We start from the raw sequence: 14,199 nt of genomic DNA on the forward strand, positions 1-14,199 counted from the left end.
TGGGTAAATTTGTTTATTTGCACCATGTGTCACATTTTTGTTTTCTATAACAATAATATATCATTTTAACCTACCAGGGATAAACTACAAAATGTGAAGCACAAAAAATAAATTAAAGGTAAAATTAATGATACATTTAGTTTACGAATTACCTTACTTATTTGCGTTAGTTAATGTTGGTTTTGTATTGTTTTAGAACAATACTTAATATATTATAATTATTTTAAACATAAAATCTCAGGTACTTTCCAATTCTGTGAACTAATAAATTAAGTTTGACATTGTTCAATGATCCGATTTAGCAAGGTAACTGTATTGTAGGTAACTTTTTTAATACTTATCCATGTTAATCGTGTTACATAATTGAATCTGTCGTGCTACATTAAATTCTCATCGTTTGAAGTCTCAGCTGTGCTGGTATCGATCAAAGCATTAATATTAATTAATAGGGGTCCCACAATTATATCAAAAATTCCTTCTAATTTATTCATTTTTACCGCCTCTTTGATTATATGAATATAATTTTTCCGATATAGAAGCCTTGATAAATTTATAAAGCTCCGCAGTAATCCTAGATCTTACTGTTATCTGCTTGGGACTCAACACCTTTTTGGTACCCTTCTAGACTTTAATCACACTAAAACTGTTTTATATTATAACCCCTACAAATAAAACATTATTATTTAGTTTGACATAATTTTTAAAATATTTGTCTTAACAACAGCTTCGATAATTTTATCAACAATATCAATCATTTTATTGAGTTTTGTCATTCATAATGTAACTGCTTGTAAAGATTTTTAATACTTTTTTAATACTGCAAGACATTCTTTAAGAGATGCTATAATGATATTATACATGATTTGTTTTAAAATTAGATAATTCTTATTTCAATAAACATTGGAAGAGGAGCCGGCCCAGATCAGAACCTTGTGGAATGTTGAAACCAGCAGTTAATGTGGTAGAATTAAAACTGTTATTGCACATATAATTTCATGATCCCATCTGTCAAATGCTTTGTGAAATGAGTATAAATTACAACAATTTGATGCTCCAATCAAAGTTGTTATTGTACAACGACCGTATGTGATAAAAACAGCAACAGCATATTTAGAGAGTATGTACAACTTATTGTATTCGGCTATGTCCTTTCTGCTTAGCCCTAAATTGCAAGTGGGGGACAAAGTATGTCAACAGGAGCAGCAAAGCAGTAGCCCAAAGGAATTAGGATCAAACATATAGAAAATCCCGAATTTGCAAGTTCCAATGATGGAAACACTACCTGATCGTTCATTTTTTTGCAGAAGTACATGAAGGTTAAATGAAAAAATTTCGTGGCGCATTACGGATGTGATATTATATAGTGCATATCAATTTCATGTAGCTTTATTTAAAAAATATTCGTTAATTTCTTTTCACCAAACTTTATTAATTTGTTTTTGTGGTATTAAATGGTTTCAGTTACTAACATTTTGATAAATAAAAATTTTTGGAAATCTTGTACCGAAATCTAAAACAAAATTATCAAAGGAGGTGACAAGATGTATTACTGTATTACTGTTAACTGAAGCAATCTCGTAATGTCACCGATTCTGCCATGAATGAGATCATGAATCTCGTGATGATCTGTTCTTATTATTTAACCTTTCTTAGATATTATAACAAATGACTTAGGTGCGCTTTTATGAAGATCGCAACAATAATCTATAATTTATGTTAATTTTATATTCGTTATAAACATTATAAACACGTGTTAAAAATAAGCGTGCAATGAATACAATTGTTAAACTGCGTAAAATGTGTATATAACACTTAAACAAGTAAAATATTGGAACATAAAAATATGAAAAATTAAAAAGAAAATCCATTATTGTCCTGAGAAAATTTGATAGGGGTCTTAATAAATAAACACGTGTTAAAAATAAGCGTGCAATGAATACAATTGTTAAACTGCGTAAAATGTGTATATAACACTTAAACAAGTAAAATATTGGAACATAAAAATATGAAAAATTAAAAAGAAAATCCATTATTGTCCTGAGAAAATTTGATAGGGGTCTTTTCCTTTCACGTGTAACCACATGCCCACGGTCCAATGCGCATTTTACCCGGTTCAATTTACGTGTTACCACACGTGCAAAAAAGAAAACGAGAGTGCACCATAGCATATTGCACACGTGGGACCAACATACCTCCTATAATATTATAAAAAGTATTAAATTCGACCGTATCATGTCCGCAATCTGTCCTGCATCCAGCTTCTGCCCCGGCATATGGCACGTGGTGGTATCTCACGTCGTGAAATAACTAACTATCAATAATATCGTGTTACGAAAACGTGCGTATCGCTAAAATTGTGTATTGTGTTGACTTGCAAGCGAACGCTATCGCATTTCGGCGCTTTTTTTTAATATTTTTTTTTAAACAAAGTACCAAAAGGGACAAACATAAGTCGTCCATTCACGGTTGGGAAACTTAAATTAAATAAACACCTATGTAATAATAAACAGTGGACAGATGCGCTCTTGTTGTGCGTGTTGATGAAAGCTGTCTGAAAACGACGATTTTTAATCGTTGCTTGTCGTAAAATGGGGGGACCGTTTTATGGTCCGCGTAAACAAATAATTTGTGTGGGCGAAACGTTCGTGTTCGAAAAAAAATGGATATAAATTATTGTTAAAACGATAGGTCAATAACATTTAAATTACCAATTGTGTTTACTTTGTGTGTGTTTGTTATTTCTCTATTCTAAATGGTTACAAAATGAAAGTTTTAATTTCTGATTAAAAAATTCATGAAGCAATCTTTGTTAAATGGCAACAAACTGAAACAATACTTGTTTGGGTTCTAAGCTAGTTAGGAATCAAATTAAACCTGCTTTAACGACTAAACAAGTATTAATACCTCTCGGTTATTAGCACGTTTTAATTGCTTCGAAACATGTTATTATTGAGTCGGAAACCACAATATTATCTTTCTGGTCACCTAGTAAAGTAAATGCGGGTATTAAACCTTACAACCGGTTACAATTCCAGGCAATGTAATTTTCAAAAAGTAGGTTAAGAATATTTCAGGGATCACTAAAGCTGATTTAAAACGTTATTATCTTATTATATTATAAAAATCTTAATAAAAAGATCGTTATTATAACTTTAATATGTATGCTATTCACTGCTAATTGATCATTTTGTGCAATTTAAAACCACTTTTAAAATGTTAAATTGTGTTACATTCTTGATTCTAACGGATCGTCGCGATCATGCGATCGCATGTTTTCCAGATATTAACCGTGGCCAAACGGGCCAGCAACCATTGTTCAGTTCATCGACTCACTAGAACCGATTTTAGTAATTTGTTGTGGTCTAACTTGCTGTTGGCCGATTAAAGAGATTCTCTCTAACCGCCGATTCTATTTATATCTCGACCTATTGTTTTACCAACGTGTATTGGTTTCAGTGCTATAATGGACTGTCTGGTGGTGCCGCTGCAGGAGAAGCTCGAAGATTGGAAGAAGACCGTCTTTACGCTGGACAAGGAACACGCGAAGGAATACAAAAAGGCCAGGGCTGAATTAAAGAAGAGATCGACCGACACACTTCGATTACAAAAGAAAATGCGTAAAGGAGCCGGGGGCGATTTACAAAAAAGATTGGAATATGGTCTTCAAGATGTTAACGAGAGGAAACATTTTTTGGAGGAAACTGAAAAACAAGCCGTTCGAGCGGCTTTATTAGAAGAGAGAAATCGATTTTGTACATTTGTTGAGTTTCTTAAACCTGTAGTGGTTAGTCGATTAATTATTTTATTAAAAGAAGGTATAATACATATTTTTATTGTAGGATGAAGAAATTGCAATGTTATCAGAATTATCAAGAGTTCAAGAAGTCGTTCAACAATTGGATAAACACACAGCTGATCCTAAAACTTTACCACCAGCTTCCGAACAGGTTATTGCAGATTTAAAAAGTTCCGATAGCGGGTGGTCATTCCAAACACCACCTTCTTCCCCGTCTAGTTTGGGGTCTAGAAAATCTTCGATGTGTTCTATCAGTTCATTGAATAGTTCCTCATCTGGAAGCTCTAAAAGTCATCATTCTCCATCACATCCACATTGGCACAGATCTTTATCACAGGTAATTTATTCACCGTAACCTCTAATATAATAAGGGTTGAATTCATAATATTGATACTAATAAATAACTTTTTCTGGATTATATTCAGCTTATTTGCAGCTTTGTTTTTATGAATTTTTATGAAGATTTCGATAATAATTGCTAAATATTATGATTAATTCATGAAGTACTCTATTTTTAATAAACCTTTTATAGAGTTGGAAACTTTTTGGACCATTTATTATCTTATTTCTTATCTATTATTAATTGTCTGTAATATCACCAAAAGCTTAGCATATTTGTTATATTTAGGTTTGCACTCTCCACAAAGCTTTGAGCTTGGCAATTTCTTCTAGGATTCGACTTTAAATGTAATAAAAATAACATTAAAAGCAACTGTACTTTGTCAGCCAGTATGTGATTGCATATCATTTAAATCTACGTAGGATGTAGAGTTTATCTCTTCAAAGACCATTGTTATAAAAGCACACAAATTTACAGAAATCATCACCTTTTCAATTTTGATGTTTTTGTAATTATTGATAAATGTGACTTATGAATTTACATAAAAAGATTGAATTTACTTTTATTTCATCGTATCTTTTTAGCCTGCAATAATATTTTTATTTGTTCTCACTACTTTAGTTTTTACAATTACTCACTTTTTTAACAAGTTATCTCTTCTTTTCACCAAACTTTTTTGGTATTCAACGTATTAAACCTGAAATTAAAACAATCAAGGATATCAACTATGTATTATTTAATATTTTATTAAATACAACTGGGTACAAAAAAAATTAATCAGTACGCGCTTAGAAATCCTACTGAAATCAAAGTTCTATAACGTCATATTTATAAATAGGTGAATTAATTGACAGAGGTCGCAGATTTTTATTACTTTTACTGTTAAGTTGAGGAAAATCTGTTAAAAAATATGTGCATGGTTAAGTTTATAAATATTAAATAATTTATCGTATTTACCAAAAATAATTACCATAATTAAGTTTATTTTAAACATTAGTTCTTAATTACATTCACTATTAAAACACAATAGCATATGAATTTATACTGTTTGTTGGGGACATCTGTATATGTGATAACCCCACGCAATGAATTTTGGATCACCTCTTTATAGAGACAGGAAGAGGTGTATAGATAGTGTATGGAATGTGATGATGAGATATTTCAAAATTCTGAGATTTGACTGAATCATACTTTATTATCGAGTAGAGAGTGGTTATTACCTAATGATATCAAGCGGTAATAACCGTATTTCTTAGTTCATTAAGTTCATCATCAATAAATTTATTTTGCAGAATAAATAGGATAGAATTTTTTCAAGGATTTCAAAATAGTTTCAGATCACTGAATGTTTGGGTCATTTCTCTTCTTCCATCATATTTCTCTCATCATTATTTCTTTTTACACACTATTTCAATTACGTTACTTTGTTTTTTCAATGTAATAACCCTTTTTAGACAAGTTATTTTTGTATCAGAAGGAATATAAATCATTGCAGTGACACATCAAGGATGTACACCTCATAGTTTCTTTGGTAGTTCTATCTCAGTGTTCCAATTATCCATATATGATTTATACTCCACGTATAATAGACCATGATAATTTGGAGATGATGTGATTTCTGATCGTACGATAATTTTTGCTATAATCAGGATCTCTTCCATTGTTTATACAGAAATTTCACACGTTTAAAAGATTTAGAAGATTTTTTAGAAGTTATGCATTTCTGCTTCAAAATTTTCATGAATATTAGAGATGTGTTATTATTAGTTGGAATGAGTTTCTCGTCCTTGACCGTTTTTCCAAACTATGAGTTTTAATACACTTTATTCAATACACTTGTTCCACAATCCTGGCCATTAATTCATTATATAAATATTTATCAAAGTAAAATAAATACTTTTCTCTTAATAACTTGAATTACTTAAAATCTTTCACTTGAAAAGTTTTTCACGAAATCCCCGGTTTTCCTGCGAGGAATGTTCGTTACTAACTCATTACTCTTGCTTTCGCCAGAGAATGCCAACAGACAAGATGCATTCCTTTGCTACCTAATATGTAAAGCTTCATTACCCTTTGTTGTCTGAATCCAACGAATTAAGTGTACGAAATTATCCACATTTTTTTAAATGTATGGATTATGTTAAAATATTTTTAGTCTACAGTTTATAAAACACAGTTAATTTTAGAAACTATTAGAAATTGAGAACAATAGTTTTTCAATTATAAGATGTTATTCCAAGTATGGTTTAAAATTATTGGAAATCCTTTGATTGTTTATAATATTTGAGCAATTTTTTGAATACTTTTAGGTCTACAATTGCTAATATACATTATTAAGAAATTTCTATTCGAAGTATTTAAAATAGTTGAAAATTTTTTAGATGTTTATAATTTCTAAGAAATTTTTTGATTATGAAATCAACCCGAAATATCCTTTTTCTTGTATATTTAGTATCTCATTTCTATTTATTTATTTTAATTTACAACTTTTTATTTATTTCTGTTTATTTTATTTTTTTTTTGTTTTTGTATTTATTTTGAGTAGCCTGTTAGTCGGTCCGGAACCTTGCGTTACACCTCAGTTTTGAGCCAAGATTCGGGCTTCACATCCCAAGATACCTTGTACCCAAGACCGCCCTCCTCTCTTAGTATTGCCCAGGTAATTTTTTTTTGTTTTCCCTTTTTATTACCAAAACCCACATATTCAATATTAATTTTCTATGATTTTATGTTATCCAGGTATCAAACATGTCCGAACATAGCAACAATAGCAGCAGTTCAAGCACACCATGCACACCATTTCCTGCAACGACTCTTCCCAATAGCACTGCCACGTGGCCAAATCTTCAAGAAACTGTTCAATTTGAGCGCGCCGCTAATGCTATTGTTGGTGATAGACCTCATACAATATCATCAGGTATTTTTTAGCATAAAGTAACAAAGATTAATTTTTAGTGTTGTTTAAGGTAGCGATAAATTCCTGTTGTAGCTTTTTGTTAAATAATTTAAATGCTAGTTTTAGAATAAGATGTAGTTTTTTTTTGGGTTACTAAAACAGGATTTAAAATAATTGGTGATTAGGTAACTTAAACTTATCGTAGCTTATAACATATATATTTCATGGAAAATCTTTTGAGAAGAAATCAAAATAAAAAGATGTTCATCGAAAATAACAATTACAAAATGAAATCATCAATAATAATCACATTGCATGTCATTATTACACCGTTGAGTGTTCTTGCATGTTAAATATTGTTTTATTGCAAAAAGTAATGTCGATGGTAGCGCTCCAAGTAGTTCGAACCTGCCTGCACAAGACCACCACAGATGTACATCTTTTTACGTCATGGTTTTAGCTTACGAAAAGGGGCACCAGAGGCCGGCACTAACGGTATATACATTCCAAGCTCCAGAGCACAGCCTGTCGCAACCGGCTAGCCCGGTCGCTAGCAGCACGCCCGTAGACGGTGCACCCGGCATCACCGCCAAGACTACTCAGAGCAAACCCCCTTTGCCCACAAGGTGCTCCTCTTTGGAACGACCCTCGGCCGTCAAAACGGTCGCCGGTTCCGTTCGTGTTTTGCCCCCAAACGCCGATGGTCATAAATTAGTTAAGCCCACCTCTTTGCCACCCCATATCACTAAAGGTAAGAGAAACAAAAAGAGCAAAAAATAAACAATCTGGGATTTGTTATTTAATACACATAAGCCCGGCTTAACAAAAAGCTTTATTATTATTATTATTTTAACAACAAGGTTAATGTTATGGTTAATAAAATCACATCATCTAATCTTTTAATATTATTTAAAAAAACACATTCAATATTTCTAACTTACTTTCAATCTTTTAAGTTATACACCGCAAAAGTAAATACGCACACTCACATTTGAACCATTCTCTTACAGTGATGCCACAACCGACATACGTAAACATGCATGAACTAGCGAGCATGGCCGCAAATAAAGCACAAGAACTCAACTTGCCACCGCCACCTGCGGAATTCATCACTCCAGCTCCAACCCCAACAGAAAAGGTAATAAAACCAAAATGTCTTTGTTGTCCAATCCTCAAATTTTTTCCTTTGGTAAACATAATCTAGGGGCCAAATGAGGGTGAAAAAGATGGTAGTACCAGCGAAAGCTCGTTAGAATCTTCTAGTGGTTACGGAAGTCAAACTACGTTCACAGTCGATGATGCAGGCAATCAAGATGGTAAGTTTCTTAAAAGTGATTTTTGTTTGGGTAGAAAATTGGGTCGATGTTTTTTATTTATCTTGGGTTTTTTTGTTAAGTTTGGGTTAATATGCACTTTCTAATAGCTATAAATTTCGCACCGTTAGACGCTGCGTTGTTTGTTTTCTGCATGCATTCGTGTTTTTAGTAGAAATCCAGTGTGAATTTGAAGCTACAAGCAAATATTGCACGCTGCCACGCAATATCAACGGTGATCAATTTAGCACCAATCGGAGGAGGCCCGTTTCTATGTCAGGTAGGGTGAATTTTTTTTTGTTTGATTGGTTTGCATTGGTATTAAACTTATTAACCTCTTAGAATTAGTACTAATTAGTTTTAAGGAATGATGCATGGGTAGTAAAGTAATAAAAAGTTTTATAACGAAACATAATTACGTTTTATCATAGAACTTATATTATTTTATTACTTGCATGATCAAAAAACGATATAATAATTATTCTATAATTCTACGTTAATTTTTTTTAGCATTATACTCAAGTACAATGCGAAGTACACTATTACGAAGAAGTTCTGTACAAACAGCTAAACCACCGCCGCCAATACGAAGAACATCGTCTATAACAAACACAAACAGACCGTTAACTCCCGTGGGAAGTATGGAGAATTTGCCTCCGCCTCCAGCTTTTCTTTTAGAACCGTCAAACTCGCCTAAACCGGCTCCTAACATAGGAGTAAACGTCGCGGAAACCGTAAAAGCCCTAACCGAGTTAAAACACACTCCAGCGAGTCCAAACGCGATTAGGCGAAGCGCTCCGCAAATACAAAATGTCGTCTACTCGACAAGTCCAAACATGCAACAAAGTCCGATTTTAAGTTCATTCCAAGGGGGAGCGAAAAAATTGTCGTACGTTTCACAATCTGGCGGTGTTATTTACGCGCAACCGTCGCAAGTTATTCCTGGAAGTCCCAGTGCTGTTAGAAAAATAAGTTTGCGATCGCAAAGTGCTGATAGAAAAAGTGGAGAAGGTAAATTATATTTTGATTTAATCAAAGAAATTAATTTTGGATCGTTTTTTAGGTCCTGGCGGTGTTGGATCTAATTTTATCGCAGCTTTAAGCGCAAAGTTAGCGCCGAGCATAAGTCCACGATCCTCTAGGAGACACTCTGAAGATTTAGTACCGGGAGTTAATGTTAATATGTGTGGCCAACAGAATACAACGAGAGGTCCGGGGCAAACATTTTTAGATTCTTTAAATGCCAAATTGGCTCAACAACATATCACAAATAATTGTAGTGCTCAGCAAACACGTGTCAATAAAATTCGGCAAATTATCAATAGTAAGACTGTGGTAAGTTACTTATCTTATTAATAATAGAAGTTAGTTTTAAAACAGTTAATTTCTCATCAATTTTTTTCGTTTTTTGTGGTGAGGCAATAGTGAATATAAATAAGTTCTGCTAGAGCTTTTAACATAGCACTTTACCATTTTCTTTGGCCCTCCTTCTGCCGTTTTCAATGTGCTAATCTGTATTTCCTTTTCATTTACAATATCGGTATTCGTCACTCGATCCATCCTTATTTTCTGGAAGCATCTCCTCCAGTAGTCAATTGATGCAGCATTTATTGTTCACTTGCTTCTTTTATTAATAATCCATAATTCGGAAGTTAAAGTAGAACTAACACTAGATCTAGAACTAGAAATATTCGGGTTTAGTCGTTTGAAAATGTTCTGTACAGGTCAGAAAAGCTTTAGGGTTGGGTTGGCTTGAGTTCGATTGGGTTGGGTTGCCTTATGTTAGTCAAGTCTAAAGCTTTTCTGCAATCTTAAGATTAAATTTGTTGGCTTGAGTCCGATTGGGTTGGGTTAGCTTGACCAAGCCTAAAGCTTTTCTGACAATCTTAAGATTAAATTGCACATGTATGTAGCCTTACTATGATTGAGTGGCTTGTGTTAGTCAAGCCTTGCTATGGTTGGGTTGGCTTGTGTTAGTCAAGCCAACCTAACCCAATCGAACTCAAGCCAACCCAACCCTAAAGCTCTTCTGACAATCTTAAGATTAAATCCCACATGTATGTAGCCTTACTTGTTACCTCTACCACATGTTTAGGCATGGTCATATCTCTGTTGACGTGTACTCCAAGATAGCTGACGTTTTCCACACGTCTTACCTCCAAATTGAACGTTTCCAATTTTCATCTTACTTGTAGCAACACTAGCTCCTTCTTTTGTGCAGCAATGTTAAGTCCCATCTCTTTCAGTTTAATAATTACTTCTTGAACTGCATAGGTCGCCCTATCTTTCAATTGTGCCGTCTCTGCCTTTGACTACAAGTGTAAGGTTGTCCGCATAGGCTATAAGCTCCACCCCAGCCTTTAGGTCCGTTCTCAGTATCTTATCATAGTATAATCCTAGCAAGGACCACAATACTTGAGATAAGTTCTTCCATTTAGGGCGATTATATTCCTGTCAAATAAATATCCCTTTAGCATTTCAACCAAGTATGGACTGACATTTCCCTCAATCAAGGCTGCCACTATTTCCCTCCATGGTACTGAATTGAAAGCGTTTTCTATGTGCATTGCACAATTTTGTGCAATTGTGTCTCTTTTTTATATGATCAACGTTTTTCTGAACTTTCTCGATCGCTTGTATAGTAGATTAACCCTTTCTATTCCCATATTGATTTTTATTTAAGAGGATGTTTCCGTCAGCTTCCGATTATAGCCGTCCTCTTAGGAAGCGTTCCAGCAACTTGCCTCATAAATAGATATGTGCAAGATGCAAAGTGGTATATATGCTGTGCTTTGTCCAGGTGTTTTTGGCTTTTCAATCAAGACCAATCTTGCACTTTTCCAGATTTTCGGAAAATTTCCTTATGACATACAGTTATTATAGACTTGTAATTCCTTTGGATGTTTCGATGCCAACACTCTTACCACGTCTTGCTTTCTTTTTTCTTAATTTCTCCACTGCGGCTATAAGTTCTTCTTCAGTAAATGGATTAAGTTGTCATATTTCGGGAACAATTTACGAATTTGCTCTTCCTCCTTGCTCTCATCAATGATAGTTCTGTTTCTCATCTTTAGCCTTTTTGTTATGATTTGGTAGGCTTTTCCCCACACATCATCTTCTAATTCTGAACACAGTTGATTCCACTTTTCTTTTTTGCTCTTTCCAATTAGCCTCCTTAGTTCTTTTCTTGCTTTCTTGTGCTCTACTTCGCGTTAATTTCCTTTTTAGTCTATTGCATTTTTCTCGTTTCGTGGATATTTCCTCATTCCCCCAATATACTGCTTTTTATGTCTTAAGGTTTTTCTATCTCCTTTGATGCAATGTTTATGACAAAGTTTATTTATATTTTTAATCAAACTTTCCGGCATTTTGGGCTCTTCGCTTGCGAAGAGAGAAGTTTCATCTTTCATCATTTTTTTCAAAAGTTTATCAGATATTATTCATTTGCTGTTTACTCTCTCTTTACTCACACTCGTGTTGTTCTTTGTAGTTGTAAGCATGATTGTTTGATGGGCGCTCAAATTGTCACGTTTATTTTCCTACTTAAGTTACTAGTAATTGCAGTGAAATCTACTATAGATTTATTTAAAATTATAAGATCGTTTGTGGCTAGCCAGAGCTCCAATACTTCTGCTCTTTTATTGGGTTTACTCGATCCTGCTTGTCCCATTTTACACAAGCCAATCCAACCCAACTCAATCGAACCCTAAAGCTGTTTTGACACTGTTCAGAACATGTACAACTAACTCAACCCAACCCAACCCTAGTTAACTTTCTAGTTCTTGGTCTACTATTAGTTCTGGTGCTAATATCAGCCCTAGTTTTAGTTATTATACAGCGTTAGATAGTTGAATATTTTTATTGTACTTAAACTAGAACTAACACTAAATCAAGAACTAAAAAGTTTCGGGTTTAGCCGCCTTAATTGACGCATGGCTAAACCCGGTTTTTTTCTAGTTCTAGGTCAAGTGTTAGTTCTAGTGCTAGTGTTAGCTTTAGTTGTAGTTGTTATACAGCGCTTGATTATTGTATATATTTATTTGAACTAAAACTAGAACTAGAAATATTCAAGTTTCAGCTAAATATCTTAAGACTCTAGATATAGAATAATCAAAATCTGTTTTCTTATCTCTGTTTGAAAATGAAATAAGATGTTTAAAGATACAAAAACTTTCATAATTAAAGAAATATTTTTTTATTGAACTTAATATATAATTTATTTATTAATTAATTATTCTTTCTTTTTTAGTCTGATCCAAAAATATGTCATGAATCATTAATGGATCAAATAAAACGCGGTGCAACATTGAAACGACCAAAAATGGTAAACGATAGATCAGCACCAAAAATCTTTTAAAGAAAAACTTAGTGGGACAATATGCATAAAGAAATCTTTTAAAGAAAATTTACGTTAAGTTTATTTAATAATTCCGTTATTGTAAGCAGTCGTTATCATATCTTATAAGGTTTTGCATCAATTTTCCGAGTTTTTTGAAATTTATACTACTTCAATGAACGTTACCCGTATTTTTTTGTTTCAATCATATTTATTTTACGTTCAGTCAAGAGAAAAATGGAAATTTTTCGTTTTCATACCGAATGCAACGTTACATACGTCCAATAGTTATCGATTGAACATTATTTTTTTATTATTATACAAAAACCGTATCGTGAAAACTACGAAGATAAAACGCGTTATAGTTAATAAAAAAAAATATTAAATTATAACTACGTATATAAAAAATAAAGTTTAATAAGAAAAAACTAGTTGGTCACTGTATTAGTGCGTTTCACTATATACAGTATTAGCCTAACGAATAAATGCACGATTTTTTAGAAACAGCTCATTATTTTTTAAATTATCCTAAAGTGTATATAATTAAAACAAAATTCTTAATATTAAGGAGAATTTTTTATTATTGCGTTTATTCCATTTATTTTTGTATTATTGTATAAAATATTTTTTTGTAGTTTTGGTTATTTACTTTTTTATTTTCTCACAATTTTAATTAAAACATAGAGTAATAATAATATTTCCATCTATTAGCTTGTAATGTTATGTTAAAAAACGTTTTAATACTAGCTAGATTTTTATCATCATATTTTTAATTGATAAGAGTTAAATAACTTATAATAAACAACATTGAATATAAGCGCACTCTGTATATACAAATAGTAATTTTAAAAATGTATTTTATAGTAGGTACGACGGTATTTATTATTATTATATCCTTATTAATACTATTTGTAATAAAAAAAAGTCATCGTAATATTCTATATCTTCATATTTGTCTATTTGTTTGTAAAAGAATAAACAAGTTGCTTCCTTATTGTGTTGTGTAAGAACTACAATAAAAATATTCCGTCTTAATTATTTACCGTTTTCTTTATCATTATTCTATTTTTAACATTCATTAAAAATTGAAACTGATAAGAAAACTTTGTATTTCATGGTTTATTTATTTTGGAAATTATTAAATGTATTCTTTTTTTTTGTTGTATTGGTTGGGTCTCATAGAGTTATACAAGAATATTGGGTTAAGAAATGTTTATTAACATGGTCTTAAACCTCTTCTGGCTTTATATTTAAACATATCTTTTTTTAATTATGGATATTTGGCCAGTATGATTTGATAACGTTATCCTTGGCTGTTTTTGTTACATAAATAAGTAATGTAAAAAAATCTAAAGGGGATTTTTTAGTGGTTACTATCATATTGAACCACTTAAACACCATGAATCATTTTTATTTGCTTCACATTTTGAATATAAAAAGTATTAATCATCAACGTATAAAAAGAAATATCTATCATTACACATTGTATATAACAATTTGATAATCTACTCATAATTT

The 14,199-nt window shown here is 32.2% G+C and overlaps 1 protein-coding gene across 6 annotated transcripts in view; it reads left to right on the top strand.

Annotated features, from left to right (window-relative positions):
• Positions 1-13,716, top strand: part of LOC111423802 (missing-in-metastasis) — a 40,401-nt gene extending 26,685 nt beyond the window's left edge. Inside the window, exons 6-16 of one of the 6 annotated variants that reach the window (XM_023057159.2) lie at positions 3,457-3,784; positions 3,840-4,133; positions 6,682-6,795; positions 6,876-7,053; positions 7,493-7,783; positions 8,043-8,170; positions 8,237-8,348; positions 8,518-8,625; positions 8,856-9,356; positions 9,409-9,680; positions 12,595-13,716. In XM_023057159.2, the coding sequence (XP_022912927.1) occupies positions 3,457-3,784; positions 3,840-4,133; positions 6,682-6,795; positions 6,876-7,053; positions 7,493-7,783; positions 8,043-8,170; positions 8,237-8,348; positions 8,518-8,625; positions 8,856-9,356; positions 9,409-9,680; positions 12,595-12,702 (2,434 nt within the window). In that variant the 3' untranslated portion in view covers positions 12,703-13,716. The remainder of the gene's footprint in view (positions 1-3,456; positions 3,785-3,839; positions 4,134-6,681; positions 6,796-6,875; positions 7,054-7,492; positions 7,784-8,042; positions 8,171-8,236; positions 8,349-8,517; positions 8,626-8,855; positions 9,357-9,408; positions 9,681-12,594) is intronic. The other 5 variants (XM_023057160.2, XM_071198316.1, XM_023057161.2 and 2 more) reach the window with 5 other exon arrangements.
• The last annotated feature ends 483 nt before the right edge of the window (positions 13,717-14,199 follow it).

Source organism: Onthophagus taurus, chromosome 7 (assembly GCF_036711975.1).
Source record: "Onthophagus taurus isolate NC chromosome 7, IU_Otau_3.0, whole genome shotgun sequence".
Taxonomy (NCBI): domain Eukaryota; kingdom Metazoa; phylum Arthropoda; class Insecta; order Coleoptera; family Scarabaeidae; genus Onthophagus; species Onthophagus taurus.